Below are 17884 nucleotides of genomic sequence, written 5' to 3'. Positions count from 1 at the left end.
AGCACCTCATGAGGTATGTAATACCGTTGCCCTCATGTTTGTGAATGATAAAGTTTGAAGTTGAAAGAAGTTAAGAACGTTATAGCACAGATTTTCTTTCTCTTTCTCAAATTTGCTCACCTGTCACTACCTGTACTAGATTCTGACTCAAGAGTCTCCATTGGCATGAGGGGAAGAAATCTGAGGGGGTGTCCGATGTTGGCGTGGCTACTACAGAGGATCAGCTCTGGTCCCTGGCTGCCAGGGAGTCATCGCAGGCCTGCCCCTTCCAATTCGCACTCTTGTCCCTATTGCCCAGTGTGTAATGCAATGAAGAGCAAGTAAAACAATGTGACTGAAATGCCTTGTTATGACATCTATATGCCTTGAACTTGGGGAAAAGTGCAAAGACAGATAAAAATATGATAGCAACACAAATATTTGGGGGTCCATCTACTGACTACACTAGAACAAATAATAACATGAAGACCTATAGTGGGCTAACTGAAAAACAGGGCTGCAATGTCCAACAGAGCAGCAACTAATAACATGATATGGCTATTTATATTTGCTAATATTAAATAAAACAAAAAATTCAGTCTTCAGTCACACTACCTACATTCCAAATGCTCAATAACCACATGGCTAGTAGCTACTGTACTGCCCAGTAGATTACAACATTTCCCTCACTGTGAAAGTTCTACTGGACAGAGCTGAAGTAGGGTTTCATTACAGTCACGAAGAATCCACTCAACTACCTCAGCTCCCAAGAATCCTTGCCAGTGGCCTGAGTTTTTCTGATGGGGAGGGGCAGAGGGAAACCTCTACTTTGCGTTTTGTGGTAAATTTTCTACAATGACCCTGTATGTCTTTTTCTAATAAAAAAGAAAAATGTTCTTAAATTATATGGGTAATATTCAAATTATTAAATTATAAAGACATATGAAAACTGAGAATTCTTTTTGACAATGTAATGATTATTATCAACTCAAAATACATTGTACAAATGAGTATAATGACATTTTAAACTACTTTAAAAAAGAAGACTCCCTTTCACTGGAACAAAAATTAAAACCTTGCAATATCTCGATTCTGCATTATCTAAAAGATAATACAACACAGTTATCTGTTGCATCTTAACTGGATTCAGGGAACAAAAAATAATTTCATAAGTATCAAAATTCAAATCAGCATATAAGAAGTCATCCAAAAACAACTTGTAGACTACTTTGAAGTTCACAAAACCTAAAGATCATTGCATTAGTTTTACCACTGGTGGTAAAACACTGGCCCTGATGAAAGCACAAACAAGGAACTGGAATTGTATTTATTTATGACCAGTTCTGTAGGTCCAAGCCCCTGTTTCCCCAATCTTTCAATTCTTCCTTAGATTGACCTAGAAGACTATATAAATCAAAGGCATTCATAATACTATGTGACAATATAGAAGAATCGGTGACTCACCTTGTAAGTCATAAGGCATGGGTGTCATGTGGAAAGGATGCCTGTAGTCTTGGATGAGGGATGTGTTAATATAACTTGTGTCTACAGCAGGGAGGCTTGGGGTGCGGGACACTGGAGATGCTTGATGTGGAAGACTTAATATGCTAGAAGAAGAAAAGGTTTGCATAATTTTCACCAGCCATTTGAACTTTTAAGTTTAACAAACAAATACTTTTGTGCTAAAAATAAAAACAAAAGGAATATATAATTTAGACTATTATAATTACAGTTGTTCCTTGGTATCCACAAGGGATTGGTTCTAGGAACCATCACGGATACCAAAATCTGCTGCAGATGCTCAAGTTATTTAGCCAGCCCTCCATATCCATGGGTTCCGCATCTGTGAATTCAACCAACTGTAGACCGTGGATGCGGAACCTACAGATTCAGAGGGCTGACTTAATTAGGAAATAATCTGTATATTTAACGGCACTTTGCAGAGGCTACTGGGATAAATGGATGGATGCAATGGTATCTAACATTCATAAATCATATGCTGTCTTAGGACCCTCATCATCTATACTTTCAGAATGCAAGGGGAAGGCATAGCTGAGCTACTTCAACGGGACATGACTGAAATGTATCTAGAGCAGATGAGATTCTGAAACCTTTTAAAAATAAGCACTGGAAGGTCAGCTAGTAAAAAGTATACGTAAGTCCTTGCGAAGAAAACACATATAGACAAGACTAGGGGATGTAACAATCTGAGCACTGAAGTTAACAGCTGGTCCCAAGACTTGTAAGCTTTATGAGAACAAAAACTAGGTATACTGTTTATCTTGGTATATCCAATGCCTGGCACAGTCACCAGCACACTGTTTGCATAAAAGGCCTGCTGAATGGACAAAGACAGTAAGACAAGGAGAAGAGATGCTCCAAAATGAACAGGTGTGGAGAGTTTTTAAAGGGAGAGTGGTATAACTGGAAAAAGAAAAGAAAAAAATACACAAAAAGTGGGATTCTGGAATAGAGTGAAATGTTTAAGTAGCTGAGTAGTCAAATAATTTTTTCTCTGCCAAAAATTAGGCAAAAAGCAAAAAGGAGGGGAAAAGAAAGGAAAAAGAAAGAATTGATTGATTTTGAAAAGAAAAAGAAAGAATTCTAATAGTCCTGAATGCAAGCACAAGGATCATATGGTATCCCAACCATTAGGAAGCTAATAGGTATGTAAATAAATAATAGGAAATAAAGAAAAAAGGAGGCATAAAGAGGCTATCTTTTACTTAAAACTTCATGTAAAGTGCGTGGAGATGCAATTTCAATGGTATAGAATATTTAAAAAGATGGTAAGGTTGGAATGGAGCTCTAGTTATGACCATCTACCACATTTTATGAATGGGATATGAAGCATAAAACACACTCTCATCCACTTCATAAAAATGTTTCATCTAATGGAAACAATTAAACCTCTTATATCTATAAAAAGTACCATTTTCCATTAGCTGTCTCCTCTGACAATGCCTAAGGGACTACAAGAGAGAAGGCAGTTGAAATGCTAGTCTTTGAAAACATCTTGGTAACCAAACAGCAAAGGAAATTTCTGGATGAATACTAAACAGTCAGTGGCTGAAGATTTTTACATTTACTGATTTTTTCCTTTCTAATTCCTGCCTGGTTCCTTTTCATTCAATTTTGTGGTAACATTCTGAAATGCATTTCACCCTTTACAATACACAGTAACAAATGCAATATGCTGCCTTTAGGCTTCTATTTATTGGCTAGCCATTATTGTAAAATGGCGACTAGTATTGAATATGGCATTATTCTTCTCAGAATGTCAAAAACTTCCAGGTTCCTTGTTTTATCTGAATATAGAGAAAGATCTGGCATTTGCAAATACTACGTCTGGGTTTAATTATGCACTGGGAAGCTCAGGAAGTAGTTAATGCATCTAATGTAATTTTCCAAATATAATAAACAAAGCTATTTTTGGAGAAACAGCAAAGTAAATATCCAAAGAAGAAATATTAGGTTTCTAAACACTCAAAAAAGTTTCCTTTAAGAAAAAAAACTATATATTCAGACAGTAAAATTATTACATAGTTTACATATATAATCAGAGGTAAAAATGTTCATAAAGTAGGGTTTGAAGTAGAATTAGTGTTTAAATATTCATTTTGTTTAGAATAATGATACTGCTTTTAATGTCTTTATTTCTGTCTGTATACTGAGATAAGCTACTCTAGAGTGAAAATACCATCCATCCTGTGTTATGTTTGATTATATTACGAAGATTCCTAAAATAGAAGTCCTCTAACAAGTGAGGAGCTACATTTATGACAATTATGCTTTTATTGTTGCTACTTAATCTTTCAAGTAACTGCAAATATATTCAAATAGAAGATCGTTTTATCTCATCAAATAATACCAAACCTGAAAATAATTTGATTCCAAGCACAGAAATGCCTGCTCTTGGTCTGGTATTAACTTTCCTGAACCCTGAAATCTGTTAACAATGCTTTCTGTGGACTTTCCCTCTTTCACTTACATTCTTTCTTCAGGCACTACCATTTGTTGGAGATTTTTTAAAATAGCTCCTATTCGGTTACAAGCAGTGTAATTCTCCTGATATATACCTAAAAAGGAGCACATCTATTTCTAACCTTTAGTGAGTTACTAGTGTGCTTCAGCAAAGCATAAAGTCTTTTCACTGAGAATTGGCTACCTGTTTTACCATCTTCTACAAAATGTTGAACCCTTAAAGGTTAAGACTGTACATACTCATTTTATTATCATCCGTGTTTACTTAGCACAGAATATCTTACATAAAACAGATAACAGTGTTTCACGAACTGAACTGAAGCATAACCAAGGTACATTATTATTGATATGAGACTAATGGGAAATGAGTCTGCAAAATAGAAAGCATTAAGTGTGCTGCAACTTAAGTCTGAGACTTCTTTTACTGCCAGCCTTACATATTCTGAGGCAGGTTGGAAGCATTTATTTGGTCTTCCTCTGCTTTCTACTTGAAACACCCTACCGAGGGTTAATTTTACAGTATATCCTTTCCAGAATGAGTAAGTGTTCTAAATCCTATGAGCATTGGGATCACTTGGGAACTTAATTTAGAAATATAAATTTTCTCAGTCCTTATTTCTAAATCAGACACAGGGTGGGTACAGAAGCAATGTGTTTTAATAAGCCCTGTGGGTGATTCTGATGTACACCAAAGTTTGAGACCAACTGTATGATGAATTCTATATCCAAGTGACCTCTTTAATGCATTATCTGAACCCCTCAAGAATATCACACACCCAGGAAAAATGCAACTTATTCTTCGATTGCTAGGGTAAGTTTTACCATCATGCATAATCACTTTGTTGGGAAGAACTCTTAATCCTATTTACAAAGTTAATTTTCACAATGATGCTTTTTTAAGGTCTTGGCACTTACCCTTTATTATTTAGTGGTGATGTCGGAGATAAGGAAGGACAGGCTCTCTTGGCAGATGGCTCTTCCTCCTCTTCATCAGAAGAACTGTCTATGGTTAGGTCAATCACCTCTACTTTCTTATTTTTATTTGAGGACTGGTGGTGAGAAGTCACCTGATGCTCCAGTGTGGAGCTCAAGCATCCTGTGTGGGAATGATTAAAACACAAGGCAAAAAAGACCTATGACACCTCTCTTTTTCTCTCAGTGTGCTTATGGGTTAATCAATCAGTTATAATAATTTAACTTACAATATTGCTGGGGTCAGAGAATAGAAAACAGTGGTTCTGTTTCTATTAACCTAAACTTAAAACTACGATTTAGTATTGGTTGTTAAAGAATTTTTTGGAAAAATAATTCTGAACCAGGACAGTCAAAATGTATTGTACACTTCAGAATAAAAGCAATTTGAGGGTAAAGGCTATATATTGTCTGTGTTTACCTGTACAGTACCTGAAATACTTAAGAAATGCTACGGTAACGTTTTTAAAGTCATAGCCTCTCTCCAGCAAAAACATACTAAACGCCAGGGGGAGGGAAAGTAAATAAAAGAATGCTCACAAATCTGTACCAAATCTGTTAAAAATTTAAAAGGATACCATTTCAAAAGCAGGACTTTACAAAGACTTATTAAATTATGTTACTCTGAAATCTTATACCACAAAATTTTAACAAAGCTGGTAAAAGTGAGTTTAAAAGGAGCTTTGCTACTTCTGAACATTTCCTCAATAATTTAGTAAGAGTTATTGAGCTATCCATAAACTGCTGAGAAGTTTTTATAAAATTTGAACATTGTAACAGCAGGAAGACTGCCCCATCCTTTTGGAAAACCAACACTCACCATCAACTCCATTGTAAGAGGAAGAAACTTCTTGTACTTCCTTTTTTGATCTCATAGGTGCCCAAGAGCCATCCTCCTTAAACTGTATTTCATCACAATCTGTACAGTACTTTAGAATTTCCATAAACAAGCTATAAAACACAATTTGTCCTTTGAATATCACATTTTAAATGAAGGTAGATTAGAATTATTACTGTTCAAAAAACACTCAGATATTCTACGTTTGGTAAAGTACAAATGAGAAAGAAGAAAGTGGACCACATATGTTATACTTGTTCTCAAAACCTAGGGCTAAACAGAAAATAGTTACTTGAACTATGGTATCTTTATGCAAAGTAATATTATGTAACCATGAAAAACAAGGTTCCCAAACATTTTTTAATACAGGAAAACGTTCACAGAAAGCGGGAAGAGACAAAAAAAGAAAACCTTACATTTAAAAATAAAATTCTTGCCCAGCCAGGCGTGGCTCAGCGGTTGAGTGTCAATCTAGGATCCAGGCAATAGGGGTTCGATTCCTGGTCAGAGCACATGCCCGCGTTGCGGGCTCGATCCCCAGTCGGGGGCGTGCAGGAGGCAGCCGATCAATGGCTCTCTCATCATTGATGTTTCTATCTCTCTCTCCCTCTCCTTTCTTCTCTCTGAGATCAATAAAGATATATTTAAAAAAATAAAAAAATAAAAAATTCTGTGTGTATGTGGTATAGAAATAGCATGTAACTCTAAGTGGTGACACTATAGATATTTTTCTTCTTTATACCTTTTTTACACAGTCCAAACTGCCTAAAATAAGCATATCTTACTGGATAAACTGGAACAATACATATAAGACATGTATTCAATGTTTAGCCTCCTGATAAATATCATGCATATATTAAAAAATGAGACTTGCAAAAAATGTGTAAAATTAATGGTCAAATTCTTAGGTTATAAGGTTAAATGAAACTGGATAAAAATTATTAATATTGCGCAATCACAATTGTGAAAATAAAACGCCACAAAAGCCTTTTAACTTTCCTACATTTTCCAATTCTTCTTTAAATGTGTATATATATATGTATGTATGTATGACTTTTAGAATAACAAAGAGAAATCCTAATTGATGGGGGATCTAAAGCAATATAATATACAGAGTTGGTAAAATATTATTATTCAATTCAGATTTACTAGTGATCAGTTATCTATGCAAAATTAAACCTAAAACATTAAGTTACATGTTTACTTTTCCCCCTGTGATTGGTCTAACACCTTTCAAGCTCTGGGATACTCTTCCTTGTATTGCTAAATGTATTTCATTCCTCATGTTACACCTTCAGACTCCTATGCTTTCTCACATACTACAGATAAGCTGCTGTTAAGTGTTTTGTTAGAGAATACAGGAAATATCAAGAAGATCCTTTCTCACAATTTCTTTTTGTTCAGTGGCAAAAAGGAGGCTAAAGAATATGGGAGATTTCAGAGGAATGTTCCAAGATATCTGTCTGGTAAGGCAAATAAAACACACGAGTGTTAAAAACATAGATTGTCATGATGCCGTAGGTGGACAAGAAATATAAAGAGAAGTATTTCAGAGGAAATAGAAAAAACAAAGTAAACTGCTATTCATTCAGTCTGTTGATCAGTTTTAGGAGCCCTTACAGCAGGGAATAGGCATGAGAAAATCTTCAAAAACAGGCTAACTTCTAAAAAGCCCCATTTTTGGTGAGCTTAAGTTAATCAGAGTTTTGCAATTCTTTCATTTTCTCTAATATGGTCTGCATGTCTAGGGATAGATGAATTCATGTTAGGAAAAGGTGTAAGCATAACCTGCTAGGAACCACTGGTGCTTAAATGGTAAATGCCAGGAGGCACTGACAGTAAAGCATGCATTTCCAAAACAAGAGGACATCAAATTAAAAAGGTAAAATGTTCACAATATTATTTACTTTGAAAAATACTGATTTCTAGAATAATGAAAATCCTTAAAATATGTAACTCAAAAAACATGACCTGATAGGTATGATAAACAACAAACCCAGGTACTAGATGTCATTTCGAGGTACAAGAAAAAACTTTAAATTGACATACCCATCAATAATAAGGTGCTCGTACGGAGCCTTCTTATCACAGACAGGACAAACCCAGGTTGGCTTTTTCTCATTCATCTGAATATAAAGAGTTGCATCAAAGCACTGTAGATGAGAACAGGTAAGAGCCCGACATGGAATTGTCAGCCGCATTTTACCAAGCTTTAAAAAAGGGAAACAAAAGTAAGCATTAGACAACTGTAATTCAAAATTTAAGTTTTGATAAATATTTCCTGAAGCATAATGTGCATGTGTTCTAATTTAAAGCATTCTGAGTTTACTTTTTGTAAATATGGAAGAACATTAAACACATTTTCTGTGAAACTATAGCTTAAAAAATTACAGAATTTCCTTAAACACAGTGACTATGGAAAGTATACAGCACGGGTTATTTACCCTCACTCTATAGCTCAGATAGGCTTCTGGGGGAAGGAAGGGCCATGAACTCCTTGAAATACATTAAAATTTTGTAAGTATGTGCATTTTTCTGGAGAGAGTGCTTCCACCAAATTCTTAAGAGTAATCTCTGATTCGAAACAATTAAGAACCATTTTTACTAGGAATTTAGGAAAGGAAAAAAGAATCTTATTAAATACTGCAGTATACAGATACAATTACATTACTATCAACCTGATATCTGAATGATAGTAGTTCACAGGTGAAAATGAAACGAATGGCAAGCATTCCCCACAATGTTTGACTGAACTGTCAAATGATAGCTTTGAGAAGGAAGCCAAGTGTGTGCACTCTCTGTATTTCCTCCCTCACTGGGCACCATCACAAGCAATTCAGTCAACACCCCTGGACCTCTAGCACTTTTCCAGCATGTCATGAGATTTTTTTATCTTCTTGCCGTGCAAATGTTGCTTAGGCTGACACAGGCCGAGTCTGTCGTATGTACAATAAAATCTTCATCTGGTCCCTGAGCTGCTAGCTTTGGCCCAAGGCAGAGAAGCTATCCAGCCATCTTCCCACAGGGAGCTGCCATATCACCACCCCTTTCCCTGGAGAACACCTTGTACAGTGCAGGTGCATTTCCACTGTGGGGTCCAGAAAGGCCACACTGGCCATATCATGGCATACCTCGTTTTAGTGCACTTTGCTTTATTGTGCTTCACAGATGTGCATTTTTCCACAAATTGAAACAAGACCCTCCACCAGCAAATAGATTACAACTTGATTTACTGTGGTGGTTTAGCACTGAACACAGTATCTCTGAGGTGTGACTGTAGTATAGAGGTTATCTATTTTGAATAACCACACTATTCCTGAGTACCAGGAAAAGGCTTCCCACACATTTGCAAGCTTAGAAAATATAAAGGCTTGTTAAAGATTATGAGTTAAATGAGGGGGAAAAAAACGGCAAAGATTCTTAGCTTAGAAGAATTTCAGGGAAATGTGCAATTTCCTAGTCTACCAAGGAAATTAACTGACATCTGGGGCCCAAAATTATTGTTTTGGTACCAATGATTTACTGTGCCTCTAGGAATGGCCCTTAACCTTTCTGGGCCTCTTTTTCTATCTCTAAAGTAACACTGTTTCCTTCTTACTTCAACAGGATATAGTGATGAAGAATAAAAAAAGGACACAGAATGTGCTATAAACTTATGAGAAGGAAGTAATGTCAGTTTTCAGTATGAAAAGTATGAACAGAAGGGACACAGAGAAAACTGATAGCTCCCTTCTCTGTGCTCCCAACTCTACCCTGCACATGATTATACTACTTATTTATGTGTGTTCCTTTCCTACTAGAAGCACATTGGACCTATCTCCTTAAACTTGGCACTTGGAAATGTATCTGGTTGGTGGTGCTAAATTAAATTGTTACATCCTAAGTTAGACCTTAACTTACCTGTGAAGTAGAAATTCCTCCTGAGTATTTTTGTCACTGCCTTAATACTAAGTAGAGAAATCAGAGACTAAGAATCATATACAAATACAATACTAGTAGACAAGTTCAAGTACTGCATAACTAGTAGGCTACTTCTGATAGTTTTTGAAGACAACGGTAAGAAGGTCAAGTCTTCATCTCACATACCTTCATCCCTATAATCCCTGGCTGTCAGTTCGTCTTTTTGGTGAGAGAGCAATTCTAAAGCCTTTATGATCAACCACATTGACAATTTTACCTACAGAGTTTTTAAGGAACACTGCTACATGAACGGCACAGGAAGAACATTTATAAATAGATATAGGAAAGGAAAAGTTCACTTTCAAATACACTGCTTATTAGCTGTCACACAAATGCCTTGCTTCAAAGAATCACAAACTATTATATAATCCTCACGTTCCTGATTTTTAAAAACAATCACTAAATTCTACATACTTATCTGCAAATAGACACTGATTTCTTTAACTTGGTATCAAGACAGAAACTGAGTTTTGAACACCTTCGTCTTGTTAATTACAAATTCCTCTTTTCCTTTTATAAAATGTGGTAGACATCTGCATCATTTGCAAATAAACACTTTGAAAACAACTCCCAAATGAGTTTCCTAATGCCACTAACCTTACTATAACATAGTAGTGCTATATTAGTAACTGATGGTGCAAGAGAAAATACCCAGCTAAGTATGTTTAAACCAGTTTATATCAAAAGGACCCTAAAAAGCCAATAAAATATGTATTTTCCTTATAAAAATAGTGATATTAAGAATAATTTCACAATTTTTTCTTCATCATCATAAATATTTCATACATAAATTTCCGAGCAGTTTATTTTTCTTCTATCAATGCCAACTCATTTGTTTTCGAGTTTATAGGTCTGAGGATTATTTCACAAAGCAGGCTCTCGAACATTCTTCCAGCTTTATTTTTAATATATCAGAACTAAAAAATTCCCAAAAAGCAAAAACATTTTTAATTATTTTCATTGCCTTTAGCTATGTGGCACAAAAACAACACAAACTCATTTATTTTGAGCTGTATATATCACAAGGGCAATTCAAGTGCATTGTCAGATATCATATTTACATATTTCAAAGAAAATAAATCTTTTATTATTCTAAAAATTGGGTATACACATGAGTTGTCATTACTAAATTTTACTTCTTAGAATAAAAACATACCTAAAATATACTGCCTTACTATTTCAGAATAATTGTAAAGGGATTGATCCTTTAGCCAAACAGAAATCCATAAAAATATTATAATTATAATTTACATACAGTTTTTTCTATAATCTGAATTTTGAAAGCAGATGTCAATTTAAAATGAACTGCTAAAATTGTTGAAACTAAAAAGGGAGGAGCGGGGGAATACGGGAAGAAAAATTAAAATCTGGCCCGCTAAATTAAGAGATTCAAGGAGCAAAATGTGATTAACACTTTCTAATAATATAGCAAAGATCACCTGATTTATAAAATTCAAAACTGGTTCTATAAATAAATGTCAAGGTTTAAAATGTAGTATTTACTTATATGAATAAATGCTTCACCTACATGTCAAATGACATCATACATATTAGCACGACTGTACACACTTTTAAAATGAAATTGCAGAAAAACAAGACTTCTTCCAGTTGATTTAAATGGAAGATGAAGCTTATGCACTTTTCTAAATTTCTCATATTCTCTGTACTGGTGTTTTATAATGGAATGGGTGGCAAGAAATCACGTGGAGGGGGAAGGTGGATAAATTGAGATTTGGAGAAAAGAGGATAAGTGTATAATTTTTTTTTTTTTTTTTTAATCTTTGTCTTCTTTCCATCCTCCACTTACCTGGTCTGTGAACCATTTTTCTGAATGTTAAAAAACACCAGGTTCTTGCTTTGGCCAGTGTAGCTCAGTGGTTAGAGCACTGGCCTGCACACTGAAGGGTCCTGGGGGTGATTCCCAGTCAAGGGAAAGTATCTGATTTGCATTCGATCCCTGGCCTGGTCAGGGTGAGTGTAGGAGGCAACCAATTGATGTGTTTCTTTCACATTGATGTGTTTTTCTCTCTCTCTCCCTCCTCCCACCCTCCCTTCCACTCTCTTTGGGAAAAAGAAAAAAAAAGGAAAAGAAAAAATATCCTTGGGTGAGGATTAAAAAACAAACAAATACCAAATTCTTTTTACACCATAGTCTGTTATGACATTTATCTAGTTATTTAGGAATCCACCCCAGACAGTATTTTTTATTGTAGTAAAACAAAACACCCATAATATTAAATCTACCACCTTAATCATTTTAAGTGTACAGCTCAGTAGTGCTAAGTATATTCACACTGTTATGCAAGATCTATACTCATTAAACACTAATTCCCCTTTGCCCCAGTCCTTGGTAACCACCTACTTTCTGTTTCTATGATTTTTGACAACTTTATATACTTCAAATGAGTGGAATCATACAGTACTTATGCTTTTGTGACTAGCTTAACTTTGCTTATCATAACGTTCCCGGGGTTCATCCATGCTGAAACATATTTCCTTCCTTTTTTAATGCTGCATGATATTCAATTGTATATATATAGCACATTTTCTTTATCCATTCATCTCTCATGGATTCCACATGTTGGCTATTGCGATAAACATGGGTGTGCAAATTATCTCTTTGAGATACTGCTTTGAATTTTTTTGGATATATACCCAGAAGAGGAATTGCTGGACCATATGGTAATTCTATTTTTAATTTTTTGACAAACCATCATATTGTTTTCCACAATGGCTACAGCATTTACATTCCCACCAAGAACATGCAGGAGTTCCAGCATCTTCACATCCTTGCCAACACTTGGTATCTTCTGTTCTTTTGATAGTGCCCATCCTGATGGATGTGTAGTGATATCTCGTATGGTTTTGATTTGCATTTCCTTAATGATTAGTGATGTTGAACATCTTTTTGTGTGATTAACTATTCTTCTATCTTTGGAGAAATGTCTATTTCAGGTCTTTTGCCCATTTTAAAATCAAGTGTTTTGTTTTTTGTTGTTGAATTATAGAAGTTCCTTATATATTCTGGATATTAATCCCTTACTAAATATATGATTTACTATTATTTTCTATTATTTTCTCCCATTCCACAGGTTTTCTTTTCATTCTGTTGATTATTTCCTTTGACATGCAGAAAACTGTTTGGCATAGTTCTCTTCGTCTATTTTTGCTTTTGTTGTCTGTGCTTTGGCATCATAGCCAAGATATCATTGCTAAGTTCATTTGAAGCTTTACCTCTATGTTTTCTTCTAGGAGTTTAACAGTTTAATGTCTTACATTGTAGGTCTTTAATCCACTGAGTTAATTTTTGCATATACTGCAAAGTAAGGGTTCAACTTCATTATACTACATGTGAACATACAGTTATTCCTAACACCATTTATTGAATAGGCTCTTTTCCCCAGTGTATAATCCTGGTGCCCTTGCTCAAAGTCATTTGGCTGACCAGTGTGGCCCAGTGGTTGGAGCGTCAGCCTGCACACCGAAGGGCCATGAGTTCGATTCCCAGTCAAGGGCAGGTACCTGGGTTGCAGGTTCAACCTCTGGTCTGGCTGGGGCACATGTGGGAGGCAACCAATCGATGTCTCTCTCTCTCTCTCACACTGATGTTTCTTTCCCTCTCCTCCCTCCTTTCCACTCTCTAAAATTAATCAATGGAAAAAGTATCCTGGGGAATAATTACAAAAATAAAAAATCAAAATCATTTGGACATATATGCAATAGTTTGTTTTTAGGCTATTTTGTTTCACTGGTCTACATTATCTATCATTAAGTCAGTACCACACCATCTTAATTGCTGTTGCTTTGTACTATGTTTTAAAATCAGGGAGTGTGAGGCCTCAAACTTTGTTCTCATTAAAAGATTGTTTTGGCCCAGCCGGGCGTGGCTCAGCGGGTGGGGTGAGCATTAACCTAGGACCCAGGAGATAGGGGTTTGATTCCCAGTCAGGACACATGCCCAGGTTGTGGGCTGCAGCTGATCAATGACTCTCTCATCATGGATGTTTCTATCTCTCTCTCTCCCTTCCTCTCTGAAATCAATAAAGATATATATACATTAAAAAAAAAAAAAAAAAAGATTGTTTTGGCTATTTGGGGTTCTTTGAGATTCCATAGAAATTATAGGATTTCCCCATTTTTGCAAAAACTGCCATTGGGATTTTGATAGGGATTGTACTGAACCTGTTTATCACTTTGACTAGTATGGACATTTAACCAATATTAAGTCTTTCAATCCACAGATACGGGGTGTCTTTCCATTTATTTGTATTTTTATTGAATTCTCTGAGTAATGTTTGGTAGTTTTCAATGTGTAAGTCTTTCATTTCCTTGGTTAAGTTTATTCCCTAAATATTTTATTCCTTTTGATGCTAAATGGAATTGTTTTCTTAATTTTCTTTTCAGACAGGTCATTGTTAGTGTATAGAAATAACTAGTTTTTGACTGTTGATTTGTATCCTACTTTTCTAAATTCATTCATTAGTTCCAACAGTTTTTGTAGGTTAGGGTTTTCTACATAAAAAAATCATGTCATCTATGAACAGATCATTTAGTCTTCCTTTCTAATTTGTATGTCTTAATTCCTTTTCTTGTGTAATTACTCTGGCTAAAACTTTAGTACTATGCTGAATAGTAGTGGTGAGAGTGGGTATCCCTGCCTTAATCCTCTAGAGCATGGGTGGGGAACAGCCACCCGAGAAATCATTTGGTCTGGCCCTGCCAAGACAACTAGAGGGGGGACTCGAAATTCAATAAATCTAGGAGCTTTTTGCATAGCTAATTTTTTAAGCTGATAATTCTGAATGGCCCGCAAATGATGTTATAAATATCCAAATGGCCCTTGGCAGAAAAAAGGTCCCCCACCCCTGTTCCGGAGGAAGAGATTTCAGTCTTTCCACATTGACTATGATGTTCAAGGTGGATTGTGTATATATGGCTATTATGTTCAGGAAGCTTTTTTTCTAGTCTAGTCTGTTGAGTGTGTTGATCAGGAAAGGATGTTGCACTTTGTCAAATGTTTTTTCTACATCAATTCAGATGATCATGTATATTCTGTCCTTCATTTTGTTAATGTAGTATATTACACTGATTGATTTTTGATTGCTGAACCACCCTTACATTCCAGCTATAAATCCCACTTGGTCATGGTGTATAATACTTTTAATGTGCTGGTGAATTCAGTTTGCTAGTACTTTGTTAAGGGTTTTTGCATGAATATTCATCAGGAATATTGGTGTGCTATTCTCCCCCCCCCCTTGTTTGTCTTTGTCTGATTTAGGGAGAAGAGTAATACTGGTCTCAAAGAATGAGTTTAGGAGTATCCCTTCCTCTTCAATTCTTTGGAAGAGTGAAAAAAATGGTATTAATTCTTCTTTAAATGTTTGGTATGATTCTGCAGTGAAGCCATGGGGTCTTGGGAATTTCTGTGTTGGGAAGTTTTTGATCACTGCGTTAGTCTCCTCACTAGTTAGAGGTTTGTTCAGAATTTTTATGTCTTCATGATTCAATCTTGGTAGGTTATGTTTGTAGAAATTTATCCATTTCTTCTAGTTTATCCAATTTGTTAGCATATAATTGTTCCTAGCAGTCCCTTCTAATCCTTATTCTATGACATCAGTTGTAATGTCTCTTTCATTTCTAATTTTAGCTACTTGAGTCTTTCCTCTTTTTTCTTAGTCTAGCTAAGGGTTTGTTAATTTTGCTGATATTTTCAAAAACCAACTCATGGTCTCAATTTTTTTTATTCTCTATCTCTGCTCTAATCTTTGTTAATCCCTTCCTTCTGCTGACTTTCGGTTTAGTTTCTTTTTCTAGTTTCCTGAGGTAAGTTAGGGTGTTGATTTGAGATCTCTCTTCTTTTTTAATTTAAGCATTTAGTACTATAAACTTCTCTCCTACCACTTTTGCTGTATCCCATATGTTTTGGTAAAATGGGTTTTGTTTTCATGTCTCCACTTTCTACATACCCTTGTGATTTCTTCTTTAACCCATTGGTTAAGAGTGTGTTGTTTAATTTCCACATATTTGTGGATTTTCCTGTTTTCCTTCTGATATTGATTTCTAGTTTCATCCCACTGAGGTGAGAGAAGATACTTTGTATGATTTTATTTTTAAATTGGTTAAGATTTGTTTGTGGCTGAACATGTGGTCTATCTTGGAGAATGTTCTGTATACACTTAAGAACGTACAATCTGCTGTTGGTTAGGTGGGATATTCTGTATAAGTTTATTAGGTCCAATTGATATATAGTGCTGCTTAAGTCCTCTGCTTCCTTAAGGACCTTCTATCTAGTTGTATCTATATATGAAAGTGAGGTTCAAAATCTATACTATTGTTGTGTTGCTATTTCTCTCTTCAGTTTTTGTCAATGATTGTATTATATATTTGGCAAAGTATTTTAATAATAACATAAAAAGCTTGGAGTCAAAATATTTTGAGGGGATAAATGGTCATAGAAAAAACAATTTTTCCCCCTAAGGAATGACTATGGTACAAAATAACAAAGTAGATGGATAAATACATATGATAGGATTTGGTGTTTTTTTATTAACATAACTGTATTTTTTTTCTATAATTTATAAAAGTTAATAATGAACAGGAGGAGTTCCCTTAGTATTACAAAACCAAAAATTTTTTTTAAAAAGAGCTATGTACAGTATAGTATTATAAACTAATTCACAAGCTAATGACTTTTTCATATTGTGCTTGAGGTTTTATAAATTACAAAAGACTAAAATGTAGAAACAAATAACACTTAATTTCTATTTAAATTCTTTGTTTCTTCATCTTAGATGAGTGGGATTTCAATGTTAAAAACTTTCAATATCAGGCCTGCCTGAACAATCCAAGCAAATCAGGAAACAGCTGTGTCCTCTCATTCTTCATACTTTCTCCCCAGTTTATAAATGATTAATTTGATTAATTATACAAAAGGTAATAAAAAATGTCAAAACAATTTACTCTTAGTTATCCACATATTTTTGCATAAAAAACATATTCATTACATCAAACTAGATACAAAATAAACCTTAACACACATTTTTTGTGAAACTTTTTTTTCACAAGTTTGGTTATTTGGTATGTCTTGGGCCTTATATCTATTTTGTACAAATGATTTATTTTACCTTATTTTCTGGTTTAAAAATATATCTAGGTTATTTTTATATGTATAACCAATTCAATTATTCAAGCTAAATAAAATAGTTTTTAACTGGTGGATTCTTATAATGTAGTCACTGTTGGCAAAATGGTTAAATTGGTAACCATGGCCAGGTTCTTTTTCAGAAGGATACAGGACTATTTTTAAAAATGAAATTTTATAAATACACTGAGATAAACATTCCTTATTTGGAGATTTTACACTTGAGTCTAAGAGACAGTTATTAATCACAAGTGATATTTAAATGTTTTACTAAGAGCAGAAAATTTTTATAGACTTATAAATTTGTTTAGATTCCAAGTCCCATTACTAAATGTCTTTCTACTTCCAAAACTGTAACAAAGGAAGGCACATTTCAAAAATAAAATTTCTCAAATACTGAAAATACTTAATGAAAAAGAACACATATGTTAAATCTTCTGGAAAGCAAATATTAGTTAACACTTACTGGACATAGTAGAGAAACCCTTAGGCTGGTTGTAGCTATTTCACTGTCTGGATCCGCAGTCAATTTCTCTTTAACTGACATTCATTGAAGAGAAAACAAACAAAACAAGTTTATGAAGATACATCACTAATGCAATATAAGAAAAAGAACAAAACTTAAAATGAGAAACCTTAGAAAAAAAGGAGCTAGCCTTAGCCCACGGTGTGTCTCAGTCGGTTGAATGTCGTCCCATGTACCAAAAGGTTACTGGTTTGATTCCTGGTCAGGGCACATACCCAGGTTATGGGTTTGATCCCCAGTAGGGATGCATGCAGGAGGCAATTGATCTCTCTCTCAAATCAATAAAAATATATAAAACAAATAAAAAAGGACTAAAAAATAATCTGTTCAATTATTTTCCCATCAACTTAATGAAAATAAAAAGCATATGGTTTCTAATTTCTACAATGAACAAAGGAAACAAAACCATTTCTTATCTATAGACTGACTGCATTTCCTGTAAGTTTCCTGTTTCTCAACCACAGAGCAAAACTGCATTGCAGTA

General features: G+C 34.7%; 1 protein-coding gene across 2 annotated transcripts in view; it reads right to left on the bottom strand.

The window, feature by feature from the left end:
• PIAS1 (protein inhibitor of activated STAT 1) overlaps positions 1–17884 on the bottom strand; it is a 110096-nt gene that overhangs the window by 5180 nt on the left and 87032 nt on the right. For both annotated transcript variants that reach the window (XM_081135966.1, XM_081135965.1), the window contains 5 exons: positions 17341–17414; positions 7823–7983; positions 5756–5886; positions 4879–5059; positions 1444–1586 (listed from right to left, as the gene is read on the bottom strand). In XM_081135966.1, coding sequence (XP_080992092.1) covers positions 1444–1586; positions 4879–5059; positions 5756–5886; positions 7823–7983; positions 17341–17414 — 690 coding nt within the window. The remainder of the gene's footprint in view (positions 1–1443; positions 1587–4878; positions 5060–5755; positions 5887–7822; positions 7984–17340; positions 17415–17884) is intronic.

Source organism: Miniopterus schreibersii (assembly GCF_964146895.1).
Source record: "Miniopterus schreibersii genome assembly, chromosome: 1".
NCBI lineage: Eukaryota > Metazoa > Chordata > Mammalia > Chiroptera > Miniopteridae > Miniopterus > Miniopterus schreibersii.
The sequence above is the reverse complement of the archived record's forward strand: the minus strand, read 5'-3'. Positions and strand labels throughout refer to the sequence as shown.